Here is a 26,241-nt window from a genome sequence, read left to right as displayed (position 1 = left end):
CTAGACGTAACTTTACAAAGGGTCCCTGTAGTAAATCCCCATTACTTAATGGTTGGTATCATTCGTAAGGACTTATGATACATCAGAAGTCAAGATTGATTTTGAGACTTATAAAACTTCGTAAAGTTTAGTGAAGTGGACGGTGAGGATTGTAAGAGGAAGGTGATAGTAGTGATGGTAATGATGATGATGACGATGACGACGACGACGACAATAAATTAAAGATGATGAAGTTGACTTCAATGATGATGATTTCATTGATCATGATTTTGGATGATAATGAATTTAATGATGATCATAATTAAAAACCAATTTTAATGATGATGATACTATATAGCTCCCTGCAACTTATACAGCAGTATTTAATATCCTTTCTGCTCATGTTGAAAAATAGTCAAATCAAAGCCCATAAAAAGTACTGATTTAAAAATTGAGATATAGTTACACCATTTTGCAATAAAAGTTGGAATAAATTTCAATTGAAGATGATTGACGTCATTGTTATGTCATCCATGATCAAATTAAACTCAATCTTATTACCACTTACCTCGATTGGCCTGAGGTTCCATATTTGATATTTACTAAAATTGAGAAAGTATCAAATTTTGAGGAGTGTATGGCTGACATCAATGCACGCTTGTCCTGAATATATTTTTATCATATAAGCAAAAAATGAGTAGAATGTCAACAATATGCAATTTTGACTTTTAATCATTGTCAAATTACATGGTTCAGATAATACATTTTGATGACTTGACAACAAAATTGGATCAATTGTTTTAGAGATATGAATGTGTAAAGTGTTTTTTTAACAACAGAAAACAAAAGAAATTGTATCCTTGTTTTGGCCGTATCTCGGAATCAATTTTTCCTACCGACTCATTGCGCTTGTTCACATCGCATGTGATTGATGTTAACATGATGTGACATTGCAGCAATTAAGCGAAAATAAGGAAAAGGGTTTTGATCAGCTTGTTTTTGTGTGTTTATTATTTTTATAGAGCCACCTTATGTCACTAACACAGTTTGGCAAATTTACAGCAAACATTTTATTGATCTGTTTCTCCACGCGTGCAAGTTGCTAATGTTCTTGCTAAGGAAGCTTGATTTTTCCTTTCACATAAATATATTCAACCCGTATTCTACTCATTTGTTGTACACAATGCCAGACAAAAGTAATCCACAGAGTAACAATTTTTGTTAAATTTATAGGTTCATAGACAAATAATATACTTTTATGTAAAAGAAATAGTTTTCAGTTAGTTGTGGTATTGTTCTAGAACTAGCCCTGTGCGACGCCTCTCGAATAGCAAGTAAGCATTGAGCGTAGTGGAATATCTCGGATCATCATAGGTATCAGACAGGGGCGGATCCAGGAATTTTCAATGGGGGGCGTTGAGCTACCGCCGCGGCAGCTCGGCGCCCACATAAAGTCAGGTTTGCAAAATTATGGGGGCGATGCCGATCTGCAAAAATTAAATCCGCCCCTGTCAGAGTACAGCACAGAGCCTGTGCTAGTGTTGTTCTAGTTAAAGTTGGACATACTTATGATCCCAAACCCAGCCAGCGAGCCCTCAGTCTAAAATCCTGTAAAAAACGCCCACTTATCACCGAAGTTAGCAAAATGGACTCGGTGCCGACTTCAACCTCAATCCATGGTATTACCTGTTGTTGATATGCAAGTCTGATGTCTTGTAGAGTATCACAAATGTGATCCATTGTAATGTGAAAATTTTACAATACTTGATTTTTGGCATGTGAAAATTTTAGGCATGTGAAAATTACTGTGGGCCAGTAGATTGCAAACCCAAGTGTCTGAATAGCAGTGGTCCCAACATAAAATCTTATGACCACAAGGAAATGTCCGTTTGTATCAACATGCTGACTTTGTAACAGAAAACCAGTGCAATGTTTTTCTATATTCCTATAGTACTATCATGCCGGCATTTAACCCCATGAGAACTACCTGCCGATTGGCCAAAAAGAAGTTTTCATTATCAATTGGACCAATCAGCAACATTGTTAGAATAATTTAACCAGAAAAAAAATAGGAGTGAAATATTTGCAAAGATCCATTCTGATTGGTGATTAAAATGAAGATATCATGTAATTCACCAATCAGAGGCAATGTTAGATTGGCAGGTAGTGCTCGGGGGGTTAAAGTCTGTCGTATAGTGTAATACTATCCAGAAATGGTAGGTGTTAGACAGAAAACTAGCGGCTTTGATTCCCGTGCTCCTGTCTTGTATCATCACCACCTGCATGATCTGCGGTTAGTCACTCGCTATTAAGTTGGAACACGACCCAAAGTCTGTATTTTCCAGACATAACATCAGACTTTTAACATTTTGTGTGGCAATGCATAGGCAACGTGACCATTAATGAAATGAATTTTGACATACATGTGAATTTGTGGTACAAACATTGAATTGAATATAAATGGATTGAAATTCTCCTTTTTTTTTCCTTCCAAAAAACATGTACCTTGATATTTTACTGTGTATATGATATACTTGAAATTAACAATTGATTCAAGTGGTGATTTTTTGTCTCTCTTATTACTTTTGATGTGTGTGGGTTGAATACACTTTGTGGAATCCTGCTATGGTGTGTTCAAGGTGTTGACCCGATTGACAGGCTTATCCTCATCCAACTTTCCCCATCAAAATCCAAATTTTGGTATCAGGCAGTGGTGGCGCCACTGGGGGGGGGGGGGAATGCCACCCAGTCAGAACTCTACCCCCTTCAGTAAAAACTCAAAATTACAAAAATTTCCACTTTTTGCAGCAATTTTGGGCAAACTTTGTTGATTTTGAGACATTCAATGGTATTCACATAGTGCAAACATACAGAATGATGGGTCTGTCAGTGTTTTCAACAAATATTTTTTATTAAATGAATAGTCTTTTGAGTTTGATTTTGTGTGTGAGTTGGGAAGGTCTTATTTCTAGTAATTTTGAGAGCTTTGGTCTTTGAAGTGTAACTAAAGGTCTGTTCATATTACGCCAAAATTGCTTTGCTATGCGTTGCGTTGCCACACTGCATCATACTGCATTGTGATATCGCAATAAAGTTAAATACATTTTAACTTGGAAATGCAGCAAGTTGCGGTGAGTTGCGGCAAAAAGTAATTGATATATTGGTAACGCATTGCACCGCATTGCAATTGCGGATGAACGGACCTTTAGTCTAAAATCTTGCAAGTAAAATATTCACCTCTCTAGATCTGCAGTCAGTCAATGACATGATAATACCCCAGCGGTAATATTGTTAACATATTAAGATACTGATTAAGATAAAATGGTATTGGCCCCAAGCTACGCCAGCTCATGAGAATCTTGTATTATGACATTGAACAGCTCCAGGCCAGTGTTCAATACATCCCGGAGTGTGGTTTTACATAGGTGTATATGCGTTGTAGCATGTGATACCCTATGGTTTATAGTGATATAGATAATGTTCAGGGTTAATGAAGTTCAGTGGCAAGAAAATGAACTGATCTGATCTAATCTAGGCTAATCTAATCTAAATATCATAATAATAATATATCTCAAAATTTGATCACCGCTTGCAAGCCTGAATGGTGGTAATTCATGCTGTAGACACATAGCAGATACTGTAAAGTCTAAATGCTGTCTACTGAAGACATGCAACCACAGACTATTTGTCAATGCTATCTACTGAAGACAGCCGCTGTCTATTTATAAAATCTTCTGAATGCTACCAGTCTGTTTATACATTTCAATGCTGAAGATACTTAGTCTATTTGTAAATTATGCTGAAGACAGTACACAATGTAGGCCATAACCAAAAGTTCTACTGAAGGTAGCACTCAACTCAGACTATAGCATACATGCTATCTACTGACAATAACACGCAACAAAGACAATAGTTTTTTTCTACCACACTGCACCGTTGTCTACTGAAGATAGCACACTACACACTACACGGACCATAACCAAAACTGCTATCTACTCAAGATAGCACACTACACAGACCATAACCATAAGTGCTATCTACTCAAGATAGCACACTACACAGACTATAACCATAAGTGCTATCTACTCAAGATAGCACACTACACAGACCATAACCATAAGTGCTATCTATTCAAGATAGCACACTACACAGACTATAACCATAAGTGCTATCTATTCAAGATAGCACACTACTGAACTATAACCATAAGTGCTATCTACTCAAGATAGCACACTACACAGACTATAACCATAAGTGCTATCTACTCAAGATAGCACACTACACAGACCATAACCATAAGTGCTATCTATTCAAGATAGCACACTACACAGACCATAACCATAAGTGCTATCTACTCAAGATAGCACAGCACAGACCATAACCATAAGTGCTATCTACTCAAGATAGCACACTACACAGACTATAACCATAAGTGCTATCTATTCAAGATAGCACACTACACAGACCATAACCATAAGTGCTATCTACTCAAGATAGCACACTACACAGAACCATAACCATAAGTGCTATCTACTCAAGATAGCACACTACACAGACTATAACCATAAGTGCTATCTATTCAAGATAGCACACTACACAGACCATAACCATAAGTGCTATCTACTCAAGATAGCACACTACACAGAACTATAACCATAACCATAAGTGAACCATAACCATAAGTGCTATCTACTCAAGATAGCACACTACACAGACTATAACCATAAGTGCTATCTACTCAAGATAGGACACTACACACAGACTACAATCATAAGTACTATCTGCTGAAGATAGCACACTACACAGACTATAACCATAATCGGTGATTAGTTGTTTGGTTATCAAAAAACTTCCTTCACCCAATGGAATTTGGGGAGCTGCACAGATAATTGGTGGATGTTACAATCTAAATGCGGATAGGTGTGCGCGTTCGGCAGCAACCTAGTTGATGCGATCTGATTGTGATGATTCACCATTGCAGCGAAATTACAGCGCTTTGAGTCCTCTAAGATCTGGAGAAAGGCGCTTTATAAATCCAAAATTTATTTTTATTTATTTATAAGTGCTATCTACTCAAGATAGGACACTACACACAGACTACAATCATAAGTACTATCTGCTGAAGATAGCACACTACACAGACTATAACCATAAGTGCTATCTACTCAAGATAGGACACTATACACAGACTACAATCATAAGTACTATCTGCTGAAGATAGCATACATTACGACATAATCATAACTGCTACTGCACATACAATACATACAGACAGAACTAATGATATGTAGCGAAGATCACAAACCAGTGTTATCTTCTGAAGATATCACACAACCCTGACCTTAACTAACATGCTGTCTACTGAAGATAGCACACCGCTCTGACCATAACCAATGTGATATCTACGGAAGATGATAATAAATGTACTGTCTACTGAAGATGGTGATAAATTACCATTCATACTATCTATTTAAGAAATTTTCTGTTGTCTTCAGTAAACATTACTCATGAAAAACAATGTGTACTGTCATTTCTCAGAAAAAGTTTTTATTGGTTGATGCTTATAGTAAGAAAAAATGAATCAGAAAGTAAATAATTTAGTTAACTTGCATGGTACACCATTAAATTTGGCGTACCCAATTTCCCATAGACTTGTTTTATTGTCGAGTTGATATTAATAGTCTAGTGTTTTGAATAATTCTAAGTATAAAAAATTCCAGGTGGTGTATGACGTGCATTACCTAAATTCAGTAAATTTTCATCGTCAACCGTGTAATTGAATGGGATTATTTTGAAATTTTAAAACGCTTGAAATATCACAAACAAATAGGCCTATGTTGATAAATAATATAAATACAAGCTAAAACCGTTGGGGTTCGATAATGAACCCCACAAAACTAACAGTATATGGAAAATGCCATACGGCCGAAGCGGTTTCACGAGTTGCCGGCTCGATCATGTCATCCGCCGCCTGAAAAATTCAAAAGTCTCATTTTCTCAAGTTTCATTCTCAACAATAGCACATAAGGAATATGATGATATGGTATTATTAGTGTAGGAATCCATCTTAGTTTGTGTTGAACAAGTGTTGTTCTAAGGTTTCATGATATTTTGTTATAAAATCTATTGGATAGACCTATATATTTCCGACTTACTATTAAGATGAATTATGAAAGCAAGTATACAATTTATTGTGATATCATGATGTATGATCAACTACCAGTATCAGAAGTATTATATGATAGTTTACAGATATATTCAAATTTAATTTGATGAAAAAAGAAAACCCTGTTCTACGGGTCCGACTGACCCAGATTTAGAACAAATTGGGAAAAAAAATTTCCTGTACAAATGAATGGCGACCTAAATTTTAGAAATTTCAGGAACAAAACTTTTTTTTTTGTATTTTCTCAAATTGCAAATTATTTACAGATTTTGGTTATTTTTTGGGTCATTTCCCCCCCCCCCAAAAAATGCCGACTGACCGACCCTACTTGAAAGGTCCATCCGTCCGTAGAACAGGTTTTCTTTTTTTTCGTTGCCTAATTACCAGAAATTGTTGTTGTTGTAATTTCAACTTTGTAAGGCTGCTGTTTAAGTCTATCAAGTCTGGGGTAGTGGATCTTAGGATGCTTCCTGGAGCATCTCAACCATCTTACACATAATGGGATATTCCATTTGATATCTACACTTCCCCTGTTGATGATTTATTCAAAGTCGTCCACAGAGGGAGTATGGAATTCAAATAGAATAGACAATTGGGTAACTTCCATTGGTGGAAGATATGGGTAAAGCCACAAGGAGAGTATGGGTTTGAAAATTATTAACTCTAGCCTATTCCATTTAAAAAAACATACTCCCTCTGTGGATGACTTCTTTTAAATCTTCCACATGTATGGCAGATTTCAAGTGGAACAGCCCAAGCACAAAGGCCATGAGAACTACCTGCCTATTGGTCAAAAAGAAATTTTCATTATCAATTGGACCAATCACCATCATTGTTAGAATAATTCCACTGCATAAAAATATTGGGATGAATTCTTTGCAAAACTCCATTCTGATTGGTGATTAAAATGAAGATATTATGTAATTGACCAATCAAAGGCAATGTTAGATCGGCAGGTAGTGCTCAGGGGGTTAAGTCGGCCACCTGATAAGTTTCAGATTCTGTTGCTTGTATTTTGCAACCTACAGCATCCATCATACTTGTAATAAACGCGGCTATTTCCATGTGGAATCCATGGATACGGATGAAGTATAATGTGATGTGCAGCATTGGCTCAGCACGTATACACCCTGTAGCCTAATTAGAACAAGATTGACGCTCAAGTCTCCCATTTCTGTTCCAAATCAGTTTCCTAAGCCCCTACTTCAGAAAAATCTGCGTCTGACATCCCCTGGAGCATAGATAAAAGTTGAATGCCCTCAAAAAGTATGATGTAATATCAACTGATATTGATATTGTTGTTTCACTATTTTGTACAAGTTGTATAATCATCCTTGTCCTTATATGTTGTTTGATACGGTGCAAAACTGCTAACTTTATGTGATAAACAGACACAGTTTTAATTCTATATTATCTCATATTTCTTCATCATGTTACAGGTTTATAACACATGGGCTATTGAGGACTATGACCGCAAGAATGAAGACATCGATCCTATTGCAGCTTCGGCCGAATATGAACTGGAGAAGAGGGTTGAACGAATGGATGTTTTCCCCGTTGATCTTATCAAAGGTAACATTAGCATGCTCGAGTAGATTTGTGTCGTGCTTTTTCTAGAAACGCAGGTGGCACATCTATTGTTGAATCAGAAATGGATGCCACCCAGACATGGGGTCATTTAATCCATACAATTTGATCAAAATCTCGCATCAAGCCTGTTGGATTTTGCAAAACAGATCATTTAACCAATGGAGGTACTCTCGTGGGGTTTAAAAGGGCACTGTCGTGTAAACTAAATCGATACACATTGTAGCATGGACAAGGCTGGACTAAACATTGTTAACTCTAGATAGTGAAGTCGTGATAAACACGTCTGTTTAGAGGTGTATTGAGGGAATCTATGAAACTCAAAGTGATCAGATCCAAAAAGTACCAACTCAGAATTGCCTGCGCATAACACTATGGTAAATATGCCATCTTGACTGGAAGTTTCTGAAAAAAGAAATAAATAATAAAATAAAAACTTTCCCCACTACATGAGCAAAATAAAAAATTCCTGAAAAAAAACATTTTCCATTATCACTGAAAACAGCACTGAAAACAACTTTCTCCAACTAACTGTATAATTATATAATAATTTATGAAAAAAAAAAAATACCTGGGCAATATCTAGTGTGAAAAAAAAGTGAAATCACCACCTTCAGTGACAAAAGTAACAAACTTCCAGCGAAAAAACACCAAACTTCCAGTTCCCTAAAAGTCATGGTGCATCCTTTCGGTGCTTAAGGTCCATGATTGGTGTTCCTCAAATTTAATATACCTAATTTGAAGTGATTGTTATGATGCATGAGTCCACTACAGTGTTTCAAATTCAGGTAATTTGTATAATGTCTTCAGCAGGTGCAACATATTTCATTTTGAGGATTGCAAATAATAAGAACATATGTCATGTATTAGGAAGTGTATTTTTATGTTATTGCACAATCTAGTCTCATCTTTCTTGTTTTTCTGTTCCCCATTACCTTTGACAAGTGTGAACACTTGGCAAAGTCGGTAATGAATCAGTGAACACGGTGAAACACTGTCGCACGCCGCACATCTGTCAAGCAGGTGTGCATGACAATTAATATCACTTACGACGACTCGAGACGTATTTGCCGTCACAATAAACTGAGCCAATCCAATATAAATTCTGGATGTGATCTAGAAAATGAATGTTAGAAGCGTGACATTACCCATCTTGTCCCAGAGGAGGATGTTCTATATGGCTCACTAGGTTTCCATTAGATGAAATAGTCAGCTAGTAAACATGGCTTTTATTATTCCAAGGATACCGAAGGCTAATTTGGGACCTTACAAAGTGAAATCAACTAGATAATTTCCCTCGTTTCTTGAAAATTGGTTGGTTTTGAGTAGCTTGGGCCACTCCTGTGTATTGCAACATTCAAAAACAGTCTGAAATCAGTATTTTAATGGAAAGTACTTCCCTCCCATGGAAAAGTGTTGTATTTATAAGTCAATTTAATTACATAACAAACAGTCTCTGCAGAAGCATATCTTGATTGGCAGGGGTGTAGCCAGTTTTCTTGGTCGGAGGGGGGGGGGGAATTGTGGGGGGAAGACAAAAAATAAATTCCGGTTGCATGATTTTGACCAGGTATTATCTGGCGTATTATCGGTAGGATATATACTTATAGCAGAGAGACTGTACATGTAAAAGTCTTCAAGCTTCCAAAAAAGAAACATGCATGCTTGGTATTTTACACTAATTTGGCCCATGATCAGGGTGAACTTTGGTGGGAAACAGGCTTCTTGCCCCTTTTCTTTTCCTGTCAACTTTGCTTTCCCATTTTTATCTCTCATTTTTCATCAGAGTGCTTTTCTCTTTCATTTTGTGTCAAGGAGCACTCTGCCCCTACCCCACCCCACCCCCTGCTTGCTACACTACTGTTGATTGGTTAGCTCTACCAATGGGATTTTATTCCTTTTTGGGCTCATCAATAGAGCCTGACTATGAAATTAGGGCTCATCAATAGGGCCTGTCAATCAAATTTGGGCTATCAATAAGCACTTTCAATCACATTTGGAACTTTGAAACTGAACACATTTTATAATCAAAACTAATTATGTTGAAGTGTACAATGATTGTTACAAAAAAGACTGACTATGTATTTGACTGCCAGAGCATGTTGACTGAACAATGTTAGACAAGCATTGCATTGGTCAAAGCAAATACCCACTTGGTCAGGGTATGCTTTGGTTTTAGTCTAGACAAAGAAATAATAGATACTTGATAAGCTTTGAATTATTTACATTTTGTAAATATCAGCCAATTTTGTAAATAACAGCCAATATCGTCCGCGGTTGCACACCGGCCACACTGTCTGTTAGAAATTTATCACTACGGACGCAATAAAAAATTTTCCAAGGTGCATTTTTGGCTCTTATTAGCACCCATGTAGGAAGATAGGGCACAAAATATATTTCCCAGTGCAAAATGTACACTTATAATGAAAATAGCGAATTTGGATTCAAAATGGATAGAACAAAAAAAGGTCCACTGCCAGGGATCGAACCTGGGACATCAGATTATGAATCCATATGACCAACCACTACATCAACACGCCATTTGATACATTTTAATGACATTTCAGTATATAAAGAGTATAAAGATTATAAAGAGTGAAAAGTAGACTTGACATTGGGGTGCATTATCACACCCCACTGGATTTCAAAATTATTTGTCCACATTTTGTGTTTATGCGCTAAACCAATGGCGATGTCAAAATTTAAGTCAATCTTGGCTGGTCCCCTGCACAAAATCACAACTGATGAGAACTGAAACTTGCAATGGGGTATGAGAAAACATAGCATTTGTTGAAGAGGAAATAACACATGCAAAAATGTCAAATTATATACCGGACTTCAAAACAGGTATCGTGTTCTGCTGAGTATTAGTAGTGATATGTTATCGTGGTCTTGTGTTCCTGATGCTGATTAATATGGTCAGCTAGGGACGAGATGGCACAGACCTCTGTCTCTTATTTGTCTTAAGGGGTCGAGCAACAGCGATATTATGAATCAAAACGAACATGAAAATATTAGCCATGTCCACAGGCAGGTTGACGACTTGTAGTTTGGATTGATCTCTCTAAAGCTTAGTAGTTCAGCAGATACACCCATTAGTTCACTTGAGTTTTACCTTGTACTCAGATGTTCACGAATGTTCTAAAAGCAATTGTTCATACCCAGACAAAACTATATTTCTGCCAATCAGAGTATAAGCCATTGGCAACAACCTGTGCCTTGCTGGGCTGTGAACCCGGGGTACTCAAGTTTGGTTTTGGTAGGGACGTGCACGCTGAGATTTTGGAAGTAGACCCATAAATATACCAATTTTTCAAGAAATTTGGACCCATTGATATACCAAAAGTCAACATTTTCGGCCGAATCTACCCGAAATTGTCTTAGTTTTTACAAATTTTCCCAAAATTTTGGGAAAATTTTGGCCAGATTAAAGAAAAATTGGGCTGTTTTCCGAAAAAATTGAGAAAATTTTGAAAAAAGGACCCATTCATATACCAAAATAGGCTTTGAAAAAGGGGTCATCGATATACCAGAAGGCTGAAAATGCTACCCATGTTTGCGTGCACGTCCCGTATGGTCATTTGTACTGAGTACCCCGGGCTGTGAATATGGCACAGGCGCAGCGGGTTGAGGCACAGTTGCTTAAACTGCCATATTGACACAGTTTGGACTGGGGATTTGCCATTTGGTCTAATACCATTTCGTCTAATATCCATTTTGTTTACATCCATTTCGTCTAAACCCATTAGGTCTATATCCACTACGTCCAATAATCATTTTGTCTACAACCATTTGGTCCAATAACCATTTGGTCCGATTACTATATAGTCTAATAACCAATAAGTCTAAATCCATTTAGTCTAACTACCATTTAGTCTAATACCGATTTGGTCATATAGCCATTTGGTCTAATACCCATTTGGTCTACAAATCATTTAGTCTAAACAAGCATTTAGTCTACTAACCAATTGGTCTACTAACCGATTGGTCTAATAGCTTGTGTGGGGCTGCATAGGCGCAATAACGCTACTACAAACTATGAGGTCATAGTCCGCATCAGCAAAGTTTAAAAATGTTGTTTAATCTTAGAAATAAATATATCCATTCTGTTCATCCGGACATATTGTTTGAGATGACTACGGTATCACATCTCACTGATGTACCGCTTCTTCAGGCCAAGTGGTCTGGTGGTAAACGCCACGTAACCATTGCAGATAGTCCAAATGATCGGAAATAACATTCCTGTTTACCAAACAAACCTTTAAGCACCATCTGAAACTAAACTTAATGGACCAAATTTGACATAATAAGGCAAAACGAGTCACTAGAATAGATATCAAGTTTGTCCCACAGAAGTTGTCAAATTCTAACAGTTTTCAGTATTTTCAACAACATGAAAATAATAATAATCTCTTGAAGCTGAATACCACTTTTTAATAAAATGTTTTTGCATATTGTCTCGTATAAATTGGCACAATTGTAAATGGATGTTGATCTATCACAACAAACAACGTTTTATAATTGCATCACGAAAACTTGGTGTGCAAAACCTCTTTCGTCCATAGCCAGTTTTAACTAGGGAACTAAATAGGTTTTTAAATGCCGCAAGTACTGCAGACAAATAGAACCAATGCAAAACGACATTAAATGAGAATTTTATTATCGTCATACTCGCACCTGTGATCTTTTGGAGACCTTGCCCTTGTCCACAGACAAATTCATCTTCTGCCTTTCTCTGTCTGTGCACACGTGTCTAAACTAAGTGGTGAAGACGCAACGTAAGTGTGGAAGATGCAAGTGATGAATAGAGAAAAACATGCAAGCAGTTGGATGCAGCATTGGGCTGTTCCAGTTGAAATCCATACACCCCCTATATGGAACACATGATTGATTTTCTTCCCCACAGGGAGTGTGAGTTTCAAATAAGGTTACCTGAATGGGTGACTCCATTTGAAATCTACACCCCTGTGTTCTTGTCATTCATAGTGGGTGTATGGATTTCAACTGGAATTGCCCATTTCCATCAGGATGCATGTGTGGTTTAAATTCTTTTTGTTACTTTACACAAGTTTGACGCTTTCATGCAAAAAGGCAGTAACTGCTTTGTTATTGCTATGCAATTACCCCCTTGCATTCAAAGGACGAGTTGGGATGCCATTAATGTACACACTAACAAGAGACACATCATTGTCACATAGTATGTGTCAGACATAGTATAGAAAGAAACCGTTATGTCCTTCACTTTTCTCCAGAAAAAGTGCAATGCTGTGTTTTTGACCGTGTGAGCTATTTACTGTGTAGTGCATCGTAATGAAAACAGGCTAAACAATTTTGTTTTCGACATAAGAAGAAGTTCGGTAAATGGCAACCACCTTAGGTGAGAGGCTTGTTTGTACAGACTATAAACAACATATGGTAAGGCTGAAGATGTTAGCAGAAAATATAAGAAAACATTGTAACATTCATGAATAGTTTGTTACTTTGTTTTGGACATGCATTAACAAAATGGAAGATAAAGTATAGTCAACCATAATGTCTTCCCCTTTCTTCTGCAAAGTACAATGCAGTGTATTTGACTGCTTGAGCTATTTACCATGTGTTTTTTATATCTAGTTGAAGTTAGGAAGAGTGGGGGGAAATGAAGACCAACTTTTTAATAGCAAAGTTACTAGCTTGTTAGTGTAAAATAAAACAACCTATGGCAAGGTTGAAGATTCTAACGAAGATAAGAAAACATTATAACATTCATGAATATTGGGCTATTCCAGTTGAAATCCACACTACGCCTGTGGAAGATTTTGGAAATATATCTTCCACAGGGTATGTAAGTGGTCAGAGTTAATCATTTTGAAACCCATACTCCACCTGCATTATGGCTTTTCCTATATCTTCCACAACTGGAGTGAGTATTTCAAATGGAAGTTACCCAATTGTTTATTCTATTCAAAATTTATCCTCCCTCTGTGGCAGACTTTAGTTAAATCTTCCACAGGGGTAGTGTGGATTTTAAATGGAATGGCCCATTTTGTCAACTAGAGACAGGCTTAAGATTGGAATCAAGTCAAAAGCTTGTTAGTGCAGACTATGTGCTAAAAACAACCTACGGCAAGGTTGAAGATTCTAGCAAAGAATACAAGAAAAACATCGTAACATTCATGAATATTTTATTACTTTACATCGGAATTAGTTTGGACGTCATTGATGTGCCCATTAACATTTAGAAAACAAAGTATAGTAATCTTGGTTAAATTTTATGATTGCCAAATCCATAAAATACTCACTAGTTTTAGACTTTCGCCATCTCGGCTGATGGCTTCTTCAGAAATGACCATTGGGATCCACTTTTCCCGTGGTTTTGGCCGCTGCTTCCGGTGGTTTTCTCATCTCTCGGTAATGTCTTCTACAACACAGTGTTTTTGACCGTATGTGCTATTTACCATATTTTGTTATGCAGTTGATGTAAGGAAGGTGGGGGTGGTAAATGAAGACCAACTTTGCTAAGCCAAAAGCTTGTTAGTGTAAAATAAAACAACCTATAGCAAAGTTAAAGATTCTAGTAAAGAATATAAGAAAAACTTTGTAACATTCTTGAATATTTTGTTACTTTCCTTGGCATAATTTTGGAGCCATGTTAAAAGCTTGTTAGTGCACTCTAAAACAACCTACAGCAAGGTTGAAGATGCTAACAAAGAATATAAGAAAAACATAGTAACATTCATGAATATTTTGTTACTCTACACCGGAATGAGTTTGGACATCACTGACGTGCGCATTAACAAATAGAAGACACAAAGTAAAGGAAGACGCCTTCCTTCCGGAAAGAACAATGCAATGTTTTTGACCGTATGAGCTAGTACCTGTTTTTTTTATTTCCTTTTCAGTTGACATAAGGGAGAGTGGGGGTAAATTACAGCCTTGAGACGAAAGCTTGTTAGTGCACACTAAAAACAACCTACGGCAAGGTTGAAGACGTTAGCAGAAATATAAGAAAAACATCGTAACATTCATGAATATTTTGCTTGCAAAATGTCACAAGTGAAATACAAATAAAAATAGCAGGGATTCAGAATCATCACACAGCTTGTGTGGCTAAATGGGCTATTCCAGTTGAAATGCACACTACCCATGTGGAAGATTTTGGAAATATCATCCACAGGGGGAGTATGTTTTTCAAATGTAATTTGTCAGGGTCAATCATTTTGAAACCCATACTCCTCCTTTATTATAGCTTTACCTATATCTTCCACGTCTGGAGTAAGTACTTCAAATGGAAGTTACCCAGTTGTCTATTCTAGTCAAAACTCATACTCCCTCTGTGGAAGACTTTAGCTAAATCTTCCACAGGGGTAGTGTGGATTTTAAATGGAATAACTCAATCCAAATGCTGCGCTCTTGGAATGGTAAGTGAAACTGTGCGTGAAAAGTTTTGTAACGCACCAACCAGACTGATTGAGATTCCTGTGGTAAGGAGGAAAGAGCAGTGAAATGTGTTTTCCCAAATTTTTGACCAATACCTCCAAGAAGTACACCTGTCAAGCTTAAGTGCGTTATTTAAATTTTAGAGCTCATGCAATAAGAACCATGTATGTCATTATATTAGGCTATGTGTTGTATGATTGATATATCAGAACCTAACCTCTCTAACAAAACCACTGACAATGGGTAGCAATCCCTCGGTAACAGCCATTGGGGCTGGACCGACAGCCCAAAGACCAAAAATGAGTCTCCATTTTGAATGACCACTTTTTGTGTGAAAATATCATTCTTTCTCATACTTTGTGTACACTGTAAATGAAAATTACTCAATATTGAGTAAAACTAAAAAGGGAAAGCTCAGCAGATTGAGTCACTCATAGTTCTCAGATTGAGTCAACGTACTCAACATTGATTAATATTGAGTAATAATTCATTCAACGGTGAATACCAAGTGGCTCAATCTGTTGAGCTTTCCCATTTTTACGCAAAATTGAATATTTTTTTAGAGTGTATATTTCCTAAAGATATGGCTTGATTTCGATATGTCGAGGGTTCAGAACTAGAAAGCAGTAACTCACTATGACCAGCTCTCACAAAATGAGCATAAAGTTGGCTCCTTGCTTTGGTCTTCAAAAATCAATATTTCCTCCACAATGTCTTTTGTTGTCCATTGAATTTTGTCATGATTAATGGACTGTATCTTTCTATAGTGCCCTGGTGACTTTGTGCTCATTTTGTGGGAGCAGGTGATTGTGAATTGAGGCTTTCTTGATGTTTCTGTATTTTATTTAACCTGAATTTCCATATATCCCTTCTCCCAACCCAGCTCTCTATGGCCCTAGTGTTGTAGTATACATTCTACATTGGCGATAAAGGGCAAAACTATCATCAAGTACAACTCAATTTGGTAAAGTGACCTCTATTCAATGTGAGGATTTGATCCATTTCAAATAACGCTTTTCAGCTACTTTGACATTTAAACGAGAAATTACCACACTAGGTTTATTTGCAGCTACGTAAGTGACAAACCCATGCAAGTACTGACTTTGTCAAATGAAGCTTAAAAATTTAACCAAAAATGGTTAACAGTCGATATGTGAGAACAGTTATCATGTCCGCACAAAGAAGCATTCATTTAACCAAATCAAGCGTCAACATTGCCAATAAGATGACCACAACTTGTGGCTGAATTTGTAAGCCATAGTGACCACGTCCATTCAAGCAATTACTCACTCAAATCAGGGATATCAAGCAGCAGTCATAAGGTCATTTTCGTACAGTACAGACGTCACTTCCCCGTGAATGAAAATTGAGTGTTTTTTTAGCAACACACTTGATTGCATCGCTCAATCTTAAGTGTCAAGTCAAGTCTAGGTGGCTATTTTAAAGCAACTTTATTTTACAAGCCATTTGATTTTCTGAAATTCGCAGGAAGTCCAGATAAATACCCCCAAATTTGTCAATTTCTTCATTTTCACAAGTTCATACATAATCTTGAATTTCTAGAGTTGCAAAATTAGGCCCCCTTGAAAAGATGGTGATTGGACCAGATTGGTTAATCACAAAAATAAAGTACCCTCAAAATTAGATGGTTGAACAATATCTTCTAATGACTTCATTGCACTCCAAGTCATGCTTTGCTTTGTATAAATGTTTCAATATCCTCCACGCTTAATTAAATTAGAGAATCTTCACGCATACAGATTGTAAGACTGTTAACAATACAGTGGTTCCAACACACAATAACAACCAGACAACTTTTCTGTCTTTTTATGCCTCCGCTGTGAGGCATACTGTTTTTGCACTGTCCATGCTTTTGTCCTTCCGTGTTTCTGTCCTTCTTTACCTCAGGATGCTGTATCTCGTGAATGGATAGGCGGATAGATGTCGGATTTTCAGGATAGGTGGGCCATGGTCAGAAACTCTGGCTACTTTTTTGGGCATTGTTCAAGGTCATATACTGAGGTCAAAGGTCATTTCAGGTCTAGTTGCAATATTTTTGAGCTTCAAAATTTAGTTTAAATCTGGTCAATTACCTATTTTTGACTGACGAACCAATGTTGCAACTGAAACCTTCAGTTTTCTGATGCCAGATGGGTTGTGTTGCAGATGACCTTGAGTGCTAAGTACCTGCCGGTATAGGCGACTATCGATGAGGAGTGTCCTTAATGATTCTGTCTCAGTCATGAAAAAGTTTTGCCTTGACACACACACCGCATTCTACACAGTTTGACTTTTTGAACGTTGTAACCAAAATCTTACCGACATCAACATTGTGGTGGAGAGATAGCTCCTGCTGACCTACATTACCAAATATATATATATATATATATAACCTATGAAATAACCTCCTAATTTGTATGGATAAGTGTATCATCCGGACATAAAAGGAAGAAAAAGTTATATTTGGCTCATAATCTAGTGTGTCATTCGGGCATGGAAGAAGAAACAGTTATTTTTGACCAAATTTGGCTCATAATCTAGTAATGTCATCACGGCATGAAAGAAGAACAGTTATTTTTGACCAAATTTGGCTCATAATCTACTCTCCTGGCGTATAAGGCATCATTATTTGCTGGTAACAAATACATTTGTGATCTTTTTTAGGGTTGTGTAACTAATGGGCATGAGGGCGGCAGGAATTCATCCGGCCCATGGTCTCAGGAGGAAAGAGATTATGGAAAAGAATACAGGTCAATACTGTATAAGTGGTTATTTTCACGTACAGTTATTTTCGCGAACTGGAGTGAGAGAGACATTTTTGCGATTGTTATTTTCGCGATTGCCTAGTCTTGCCCTATACTTGCAATACATTATATATATATATTCGCGAGGTGTAAATTTCGCGGATGGCACTCCATTCGCGAAATCAGCGAAAATAAAACCCTCGCAAAAATTACCACTTACACAGTACAATGTAGGTGATGCTCAGGTGATGATGAAAAAGGGATGTATAACAAATGGAAATGAATCAAGTGTCGTAAACTCAGATTTTTAGACACGTCCATAAGAAGTTTGACATTTCTTTTGTTTTCTTATATTAATGTTTAATTTCACTATGTTAAAATAGTTGACACATGGAATAGTTTGGAGACGAAAAAAGAAAACTTTGTTTTATGCGCAGTGGGACCCTTGCAGTTTGATCGCTTGTTTTACATACATGTTAAATTCCCATAACAATTTACTATTTACAACACAGGCCTCATCTGCTAGCATTATTTCCCTGATTCATGTTGTTATTGGTTAAGAATTGTCAATAAACAGTGTTTTGATAACTTTGGAAGGATAAGTAAGAAAAACAGATCAAAATAAATCGAAAACACCTTCCAAAAGGGCAAAAAATGACATTTTGGTGAATAGACTCGCCGTCAGTCGTTCAGCATTGAAGAGTTTTTATCCTTTACTATCCTGGTGTTGTATATATTTTAATTGTTCAAACTATGGGTTTAATATTTTCCCTAAGATTTGATGAAAACAAATATTTGTCTTCAAAAAACAAAATGTATATGCGGCTTACAGGAAACAATTTTTTTAGACTAAAGGTATCTGGAGGAAAGATGAGTTAGAGAACTATACAAAGCACGTATGACAGCCATTGATTTCCAGACAAAAGATTGAAATAATATACTGACTACTGAGCAGGTTGAAGTGTCCAGTGTGATATTGTCAAAACTTCAGTAGGATTTATTCCCCAGTTCTCTTCCCCTGGTACATTGATACTCAACATAATTAGTAGCCCTTCTCTCCATATTAATAATTTTATAGAATGTTTTTAAACATGTCAACCATTTTTTTAAATTAGCAAGAAAAATGCTTTCTGATGAGTACCAGCATGCTTATTATTGGGTCAGTGGTTCGTGTCCTTGATATTTAAATTCGAACACGAACAATGGTGGCTTGTGTACTCGGAAATCTACAATGAGTTAGTGGGTAAATAGAGCCTGTGTATCAGTTTCCTTGCTTCGTTTTCGCTCTGCATACATTGGTCAGGATGGACAGAGTGACATCCCAGCTGCATTTGCCCACAGGATTTGGGCATCTCAACGAGCTCTTAGCTTGAGCAGATGGGAGATGAAATTTGATTGGTTGTATTCCTGTATGCTATAGATGTGATTGAATGAATGACAACGGATGCTATATATGGATGTTTGTCAGCCATATTTGCCTGCCAGAGTTGTGCAACAATGATATTTGATATGGAAATAAATCCATAACTGGGTCACAAGGGTTCACTATTACTACTCTAGATCAATCGCTAGCTGTTTCCAATCATTTCCTTATCTTTTTCTCTGCTTTTCTTTCTTCTTTCTTTCCTTTCTTTCATTCATTCTTTCTTTCTTTCTTTCTTTCTTTCTTTCTTTCTTTCTTTCTTTCTTTCTTTCTTTCTTTCTTTCTTTCTTTCTTTCTTTCTTTCTTTCTTTCTTTCTTTCTTTCTTTCTTTCTTTCTTTCCTTCCTTCCTTCCTTCCTTCCTTCCTTCCTTCCTTCCTTCCTTCTTTCTTTCCATCTTTCTTTCTTGCCATCTTTCTTTCTTTCTTTCTTTCTTTCTTTCTTTCTTTCTTTCTTTCTTTCTTTCTTTCTTTCTTTCTTTCTTTCTTTCCATCCTTCTTTCTTTTGTTCCTTCCTTCCTTCTTTCTTTCTTTTTTCTTTCTTTTTCTGTCTTTCTTTTTTAATAACAAATACTTGTTGAACAAATATTCTATGTTGAATATTCAGAATCTGTATGGCCCTTCATATGATGAGTTAAATAGGCAATTCTGAACTTTTCATTTAATCCACAGAGCCTTCATTCTAGGATCCGTGTTTCATCTCAATTCCTACTTAATGAACAAATATTGTAGCTTGCAAATCAATCAATATGTATTTTATACAAGACACCGCACGCCATTGACCGCATGCAGTTTGTTTCATGTCCATCATATCCAGTGATAGTGGATTTAGAAGAAGATTACATGATTTTTTATTTGCTTTCTCTGAGGAACTGCTAACAATTTATTTTGTCATATATATGCATGTAAAATTAACTAATCTAATTTGCATTATTTAAAATTAAAAAAAGATGTTAGTAAGTTTCTAGGAATCTTTGCAAACAATAACAAAAATATGTCAGACTGACCAACTGACCTTACTTGAAAAAGTCTGTCCACCTGTAGGACAGGTTTTTGTTTTTTGTTTTACTGCCTTAAATGTAGATTTTCCTCCTAGGACTCAGGTTTATCCTTATGGAATATAAGCCATCTTAATTTAATAGTTCAGTCTCAAAACCCTTCCCCAGTAAAAAACAGTTTTTTTGGAGTTTTTTAATTTTTTTTATTTGTGGGACGAACTTTTTGACAAGAAGATACCACCTTTTCATCTCACAAGGAGGTATCACTGTGGTCAAGATGAAGAATTTTATTGAGATTTACGATTTAGGCTTTTTTGATGTCTGGTGATGTCAGACGTGTGATTTTTGTGTCGTGGATTTTGAAGAGAAAAAAACAGTGAGGAATAAAAAAAAGGAATAACGTGCAAAAAGTGGGCGATTTTACTAATGCGTGCGGGGGCTTTGAGAGGAACTATTAAATTAAGATGGCCTTATCATGAGAAAAATGAATAAATTGATTAAATTAATGCAATAGCCCAATAGTTGATATTTTATAAATCACTACTTGAAATATGTCAGTTGAGTGAATATAAGAAGACCGGAAATGCATTATAACAACAAACAAAGCACTTATGTTACCATCTAGCAAGACAGAAAGGCAGAAAACACTTGTTACCCAAGTTCACTCAAAGACACACAATGAATCTCTCTGTTCTATAATTCAAAAGTTATTATTATTTTGGTGTCAATAATCATTGTGTTTTAAAATTGACAAAGTTCAAAATCTAGGAGCTCAGGGTGTGCTGCCCCTGGACCCCACCAGGATGTGATGCATCTGGACCCCACCAAGGTGTGGTCCTGAAACCCATGCCGTAAGTCACTCAGCTTTCATGGATACTGGCTTATAGCTTCATACTTGCTTGATTAACCCTAACCTTCATATGAAAAATCAATGGTATAACTGGTTTTTGTGGGCAGAGGTGTTTGGAAGAAGAAAAGAAGTTCGGTGAAAAGGAAAGATGTTGTGGTCCTTGCTGCCCTGTTTTGAACCACCAACTCCTCAGGTTTTGAGTACCCAGCCTGTGATAGAGAGCCACAGGTGGTAACCTGGCCTGACAAACCTTTTGTGCCTTTTGATGTGGTCAGTTTTCTTGAACAATTTGCACCCCTCGGTATACTTGAGCTGCCAGGGCATTTGTGCTGAATTTTTGATGCTGTAGCATTTTGTAGCACTCAGGGCAGTTAGGGTTAATAAACATGTATTATTTCTTAAAACAGCCTTTTTCACTTGAATATACCTAAAGTGCTGCATCAATTTACATGCTCTCAAAGCTTGTGGTAAATTAAGAACAAACAAAATATTTGTCTTATAGTATGTAGGTCGATTGGTAACCTGTTATTGTGATATAGAAAAACAGACAATGCTTAAAAATCATTCCAGCTTGAAAATTAATTGCTTGAAAATTATACAGTGAGGCTGGAAAGCACTTTGTATGTAAACTGCAACATAATTATATGTATGTTTAATTTCCGCGGCTATTGTTGTATTTATTAACATATAATGCTATATTGATTAGACCAGTCATATAATCAATTTCATGCAATCGAACAATTCTGTAAAAGCAAACATGAACTTAATTAGGTATATATTTGTTACGAAAATGGGATGTGATCAAAAAATACTTAGTAATTAAGAACATGCATGTAATGCTGGGCTTTTATTGCTTGTGTCATCACCCCTTGTGTAAAATCAAAATATTTGAGCTTTCTTTATATTGGGCTAGTCCATTTGAAATCCATATACCCCCTGTGGAAGATATGACCTTAATCTCCTACACAGGAGTGTAGATTTCAAATGGAGTCACCCATTCATGTGAACCCATTTGCAGTCACACCCCCTGAGTGGAATATTAAGGTCATGTCTTCCATAGGGGTGTATGGATTGCAAAGGGCAAAACCCACTTTGTCGACTTATGAGAGTAAACACATTGGATGTTTTCATTTTATTTAATATGGAAAGGTAATGATTTGTGCAGCGCTTTACGTTCATAATAAAAGAACGCATAATGTGTACCGTATGCCAATAGTTGGCCTTGACTTTCATCAGCAATTACACTCAAAATGGTTGTACCGTATTTCCTCGAACAGTCGACCCCGCGTGTGTTGCATTTTCCAAAAGGGGGGGTTGGGGTTATTAGAGGTCATTTTTAGAACAATAATTCCTGTTAAAATCATTAGGTAAGCTTAAAACTCACACTGAAATGACGAACTATGAACTAAGGAACAATGACTTCCGATTCACTTACGGTGTTACGACCAGATATTCTCAAATTACAGACGCAATTAACGACTATGTGTGCACCTTGGTAAGCTTACTACACAAGATAGCATTTTTGAAACATCTTGGTTGAAAAAGTGGCAGGGGTGTTTAATTGACGGGGGGGCACTATTCAAGGAAATACGGTATATGAAATAGAGATGTATAGTTCAATACATTCTTTTGCCTTGTGTGCTTTATCATGTCAGTAGGCAGTATCTCATGGTGCGACTATTCAATTGAACTCACGCTCTTAGCAATGTGTTCGCTTTAATTCAGAGAATGACTAGAAAAGTACACACATAAAATTCACGCTCCCATGGGCTCGAAATCTAAGCAAGGTTCGTAGGCTAGTATGTTCTTGTACCATTATGTGTTATAAAAACATGCAGTTGTTAAGGGATGGGTTCATTAAAGTAGCGTTCTCCGAAAAGTTTTTCGATAAATTCATTAATTTCTCAAAAAGTAAAAATCTCAGTTTAATAAATAACGGTTAAAATGAAAGCCATTATTGGGGGCCTAATTATCGTATCATTATAATAGGTCTGGCACCAATGCAAGCATTTGTTTCGATGTCCCAAATTCATAGTAAAATATGCTGACGCTATTTTTTACAAATCGCCTGGAATTGCATATTTAGGTTTTAGCGATTGCTGAAAAAAGACGGGTATATTTCTGAAAAGCGTTTCCGCTTGGAATGTAGATGCCTATTGTGGAGCTTAATGTCCGTGATTTTAATTTATAAGCTCTTTCATTGACAATTTGCAACGTCTTTTGCACACCATGCGGTCGCCTGCTTGAATCCGATATTTTAAAAATTATGTGTTTTTTAACCAAACAACCAGCAAAAGAGTTCTCTAAACTGTCCTCTAACCGCAGATAACATTAGATCGACTGTGCTATCGGTAGAATTTAAACTAGAATCAAAAGTGTTCGCCAAAGTCATGTAAATATGGACTATCGCGGAATATGGCGTTTTAGTAAAAAGTTGCATTTTTGCCAGTGATTATTCTGTTCCTGCTATGAAGAACATTATGAACTTACCTCAAACGTAGAACATAGTTGGCAAATATATTCCGGTTCGACTATGACTTATTCCAGATCCTTGATCTTTGCTATTGGCAAACTTATGATCATATTTGTATTTTGTAAAATGGCGAAAATATTGCAAAACTGTCTACTCCACCAGCCATACTTTAACATCTAGTTACAACGTGTCATGCTGTCCTTTCCGATTTTAACAGAATGCCGTAAGCGTATTGGAATTCATATTCTGTCCTATTGATTTGAAACAATTGATTGAACCAACGTCCTTGATTCTACTGTAATGTGTTCAGAAGTTTATGGATCTTGATCAATTGTGCAACAGCTGTGCTCAGTCTGTCGTATAATAAGCGTCTCTTTGTTATTTACATTAGATAAATGATTGGGAAATAAAGAGAGTTTATTATCGTGAGTTCTATATATGTTTTTTGGTTTAGTTTATCACTATGCACAGCTCCAAGATATAATATATAGTGCGTTTTATTTTTTTAAATGCATCCCATTATTTTGGCTTCAAATGGACATAAAACCATTTTTGTTCCGTAGGAACGATATGCTCAGATTGATCAAAACACCCAGTACCAGTTCTCATCATATCCTGTTTGTAAAACTTGCTTGAAGCGTGAATTATATGTATGAGAAAGAGACTGTAAAGAGGTAAAATGCTGCCTCTTGTACACTAGGTTGTCAAATAGTTGCTTGGTTTAATAGTCATGAAAGTGCATGGAGGGCAGGAGATGTAGCAGAGACAATCACCTCAGTTTAGTATGTAACAAGGCATCTCATTGGCCCTGCTGTTTTACATCACAATGGCCGAGTTCTCAGTTCATTGACTCTTAATCTGTATTAACGTTATTGGATCTTGGAATGTGACAGCAAAGTAATGACAGAAATACAATACTCTCATACCCAAAGCCAACTAATATTTTTTACCATTTAAATTTTGTAACTTTACCTTGCAGAGATTCGACTAAATTTATAAACTGGTAATGATTTATGTGTATTTACTTTCACGAACTTGCCCTAAATGAACAGTGAGTGCACTGCCCTTTGGTGGGAGCTCACCAAGGAAATTGAGTCCACAAGCATCTAGGCATACTACTAGTAAACTGCATACATGCACTACAGTATTTTTGTGAATGAAGATTGAAGTAAATATTCTAAAATACTTAGTTTGTAAATCATTTAAACCATGATATATCAAAAGTGTTTCATTAACACCGTTCACTATAAGATAATTCTTGAAAGTTCCACACAAGATTTCAAGTCTTCCACAGAATATATCAAATTTAATTCTACTAATTCTAAGCCAGCATTCAGCATAGACAGTTCTCTCTCTGGTTCACTCTACTGGATATGCTAAAAAGACCTCAAGTTCATAAGGTCGTTGTCCGAACTGGGCTAGGTACGTTGTCATAGCAACTAATGGATTCTACCACTTGTTTGTTACGCCAGTGCACCGGTCCCACAACATGCCATTTAACAACTGCTTTATTGCGTGTTTCTACACCCCCATGCAAGTAGTTCAGCTAAATTATATCAATGTTAATTGTTTCCATGAGTCAAGAAAGAGTAGATTTTGATTTATTTTCAATACCAGTAGGCCATAGCGGAACGTTGTCCTTTTTAAGGACTCTTCTTGTTTACAGTTATTACTGATATTATTTCTTGACTTTTGGTAAACCGAAATAATAAACTATAAAACCATTAACTTATGGAATATATTTCCTATAAGGTAGCGTGAAAGTCGATTCGAGTTTATCGTACCCGCCAGCGTCACTTTTTGGAAACCAAAAATACCCGTGTCAAATTTTCAAAATGCCAAAATAATTCATTATTTCCAAAGTATCAGTGTTTTCACCAGTTTTAGCAATTGGAAACATATATTTTGTTTGTAAAACATATATTCATAACTTGGAAGCAAAACCAGGCTATTTTCTAACTTTCCTAGTCCTTACCCATATAAAAACATGTTTATAAATCACATGTATGAGTTAGGCCTGAGATCAACACGCATTTTATAGGTCAATAATGAAATCTGATAAAATAGTGAAAATGAAAAAGGCACCGCACCTGGAAAAAAGGACGATAAACTCGGAATTGACTTTCATGGGCCTAATCTATACTGTCATGTTGGTGCAAAGTAGAGCATTTGAGATTGTTCATCAGGTGGTAAAAGTTGTTCCTGAGAGCATCTTAAGTCCCGCTGCCTTCAAATTTCAAGCCGTAACAGTATCAGAAATGTTGAATGATACCAGGCAGCTGTTAATTGCCTAACCCACCCCTCCCCCCATAAACCCCGGGCCATAAACACAACACATGCATGCCCCTCACATCGACACACCTCGCTCTGCTTTCACTTTGCAATGGAGCTTATAACTCCCCATTAAGAACTCAGGAAATCATTTTGTATTCTTACATGTCAAAACTAAGCATAAGCCTGTCATTATCTTGCTATTCGGGGGAGCACTTCAATTATATGAGATCTACTAATGACGCCTACTAATTTCAAAAGACTATTCGCAACATAATCAGTGATAAATATAATAAAAGTTGTAAATGAAACAATAAAAGCGTCTGAATCAGGA

General features: G+C 36.5%; 1 protein-coding gene across 1 annotated transcript in view; it reads left to right on the top strand.

Moving 5' to 3' along the window:
• LOC140167791 (uncharacterized) overlaps nucleotides 1–26,241 on the top strand; it is a 144,775-nt gene that overhangs the window by 1,095 nt on the left and 117,439 nt on the right. The window contains exons 2-3 of the mRNA XM_072191084.1: nucleotides 7,174–7,234; nucleotides 7,585–7,717. Of these exons, the coding sequence (XP_072047185.1) occupies nucleotides 7,174–7,234; nucleotides 7,585–7,717 (194 nt within the window). The remainder of the gene's footprint in view (nucleotides 1–7,173; nucleotides 7,235–7,584; nucleotides 7,718–26,241) is intronic.

The sequence above is a fragment of the Amphiura filiformis genome, chromosome 13 (assembly GCF_039555335.1).
Source record: "Amphiura filiformis chromosome 13, Afil_fr2py, whole genome shotgun sequence".
NCBI lineage: Eukaryota > Metazoa > Echinodermata > Ophiuroidea > Amphilepidida > Amphiuridae > Amphiura > Amphiura filiformis.
This window is presented reverse-complemented; position numbering and strand designations above follow the sequence as displayed.